Source organism: Corvus brachyrhynchos, unplaced genomic scaffold (genome assembly GCF_000691975.1).
Source record: "Corvus brachyrhynchos isolate BGI_N302 unplaced genomic scaffold, ASM69197v1 scaffold830, whole genome shotgun sequence".
Taxonomy (NCBI): domain Eukaryota; kingdom Metazoa; phylum Chordata; class Aves; order Passeriformes; family Corvidae; genus Corvus; species Corvus brachyrhynchos.
The window spans coordinates 132,618-134,132 of NW_008235721.1; the positions used below are offsets into that span (position 1 = coordinate 132,618).

At 55.8% G+C, this 1,515-nt stretch overlaps 1 protein-coding gene across 1 annotated transcript in view; it reads left to right on the plus strand.

Moving 5' to 3' along the window:
* Positions 1-325: 325 nt before the first annotated feature.
* The window catches only part of ATF7 (activating transcription factor 7), a 33,446-nt gene continuing 32,256 nt past the window's right edge, over positions 326-1,515 (plus strand). The window contains exon 1 of the mRNA XM_017729644.1: positions 326-970. Coding sequence (XP_017585133.1) covers positions 923-970 — 48 coding nt within the window. The 5' untranslated portion in view covers positions 326-922. The remainder of the gene's footprint in view (positions 971-1,515) is intronic.

Consider the following 1,515-nt stretch of genomic DNA (forward strand, 5'->3'; position numbering starts at 1 on the left):
AGCAGGAGGTGCTGGGAGCCCCACGGAGCAGCCCCGAGCATGTTCCCACAGCAACCCCCCGACCAGGGAGCATTTGCTTTATTAGAGCTTCTTAAAATCCTGCTGTAAAAGTATCAGTGGGTGGAGGGAGCCGTTATTTCTTGAATTCGAGATTGGAGAGGGAGGGTTTGCTTTATTTACTCTTATTTTTTATTAATAAGAACGGCTTCACTTGTAGCATAATAGGAGTGAGTGTTTTGTTATCCTTGGCTGTAATCCGTGATAAACTGCCCCTGCCATCAGCCTTGTAGTTTACCCACTGGGGAGCCCGATTATTGCCTTGTAAAACGGAGCACCACTCCTATAATCCCTTAATTAATTAAATGACAAATTTTAGTTCTCTCCCATTGAAAATATAACCGGTGCAGAGAGAGGCCGTGGATTTATTTGACGGCGGCTCGCTCGCACTTTGTTTTCCTGCGGATTGCCACTGTCGCTGCTGATTTGTTTGTGCGCGGGGATCCTCGGCCTTGGCCAGGGGCTGGGGTCGATGATCCTCGTGGATCCCAGGATGTTCCCTGATCCTGTAAATACCCCGGGAGGGCAGATCAGGCCGTGCTGGGGGGGTTTTGCTGCCGCTCCTCCTCAGGGGCTGAGCGTTGTCCGCACCTTGCAGGAGGTGACACCGAGCTGCAGAAGCTCCCGTAACCCTCTGGGCTGTGCTGGGAGCCCAGGGAAGCTCCCACACCTTTCCAGGTTCCCTTCCAGCTGTAAAACCCCCCCAGTCCCTCCCAAATCCTAAACTGGGGCTGGAATAATTCCTATCCCAGGGCTGATAAACGACATCCCAGCAGAGGGGCAGCTCCTGCTGGTGCTGGTGGGGATTTTTGGGCTCGCTTAACAATTTCTCTCCCCTTCTCTGCCCTCCAGGCTGCTGTGAAGGATGGGTGACGACAGGCCCTTCGTGTGCGGCGCCCCGGGCTGCGGACAGGTACGATCCCGCGGGATTTGGGCCCTTCTGTCCCGGAGCCAGAGCGCTCCAAGGCACCGTTCTGTGGGGTCCCAGGAGGCAGTCAGATCCCGGGATCTGCAGGGTGTAAATCCTGGTTGTGAACTCTGAGCTCTCAGCAAACCCTGCGTGGTTTGGGGGCTGATTGTTGTGACTCGACCTCCCCTGGGCCTGCTCCGCTAATTCCGCTCCCAGAGGATGGATCCAAACCCCTCCAGGGCAAGGAGGCTCCAGAGTTGCTCCTCTGGAGCAGCTGGGAATGTGACAGGTGATGGGCTGTGGTAAATGGTCCCCAAAACGCTATTTTGGGATGGGGCTTTTTCCGTACCCGTTGTGACTTTCTCCTCCCTGGAGCCCCTGTGGAGTTCTCTGGATGAGGGAGGTGAAGGAGGCACATCCTCCTCCAGTCACTCCCCCCCATCCCGTTTTCCTCTCATTTCCAGGGAAAACGGTGCCGGCCCAAAACTGAGCTCAGGGGCTCTCTGGCCCTTGGTACTGGGAGGAACTGGGGGATCAGGGAATTCTTG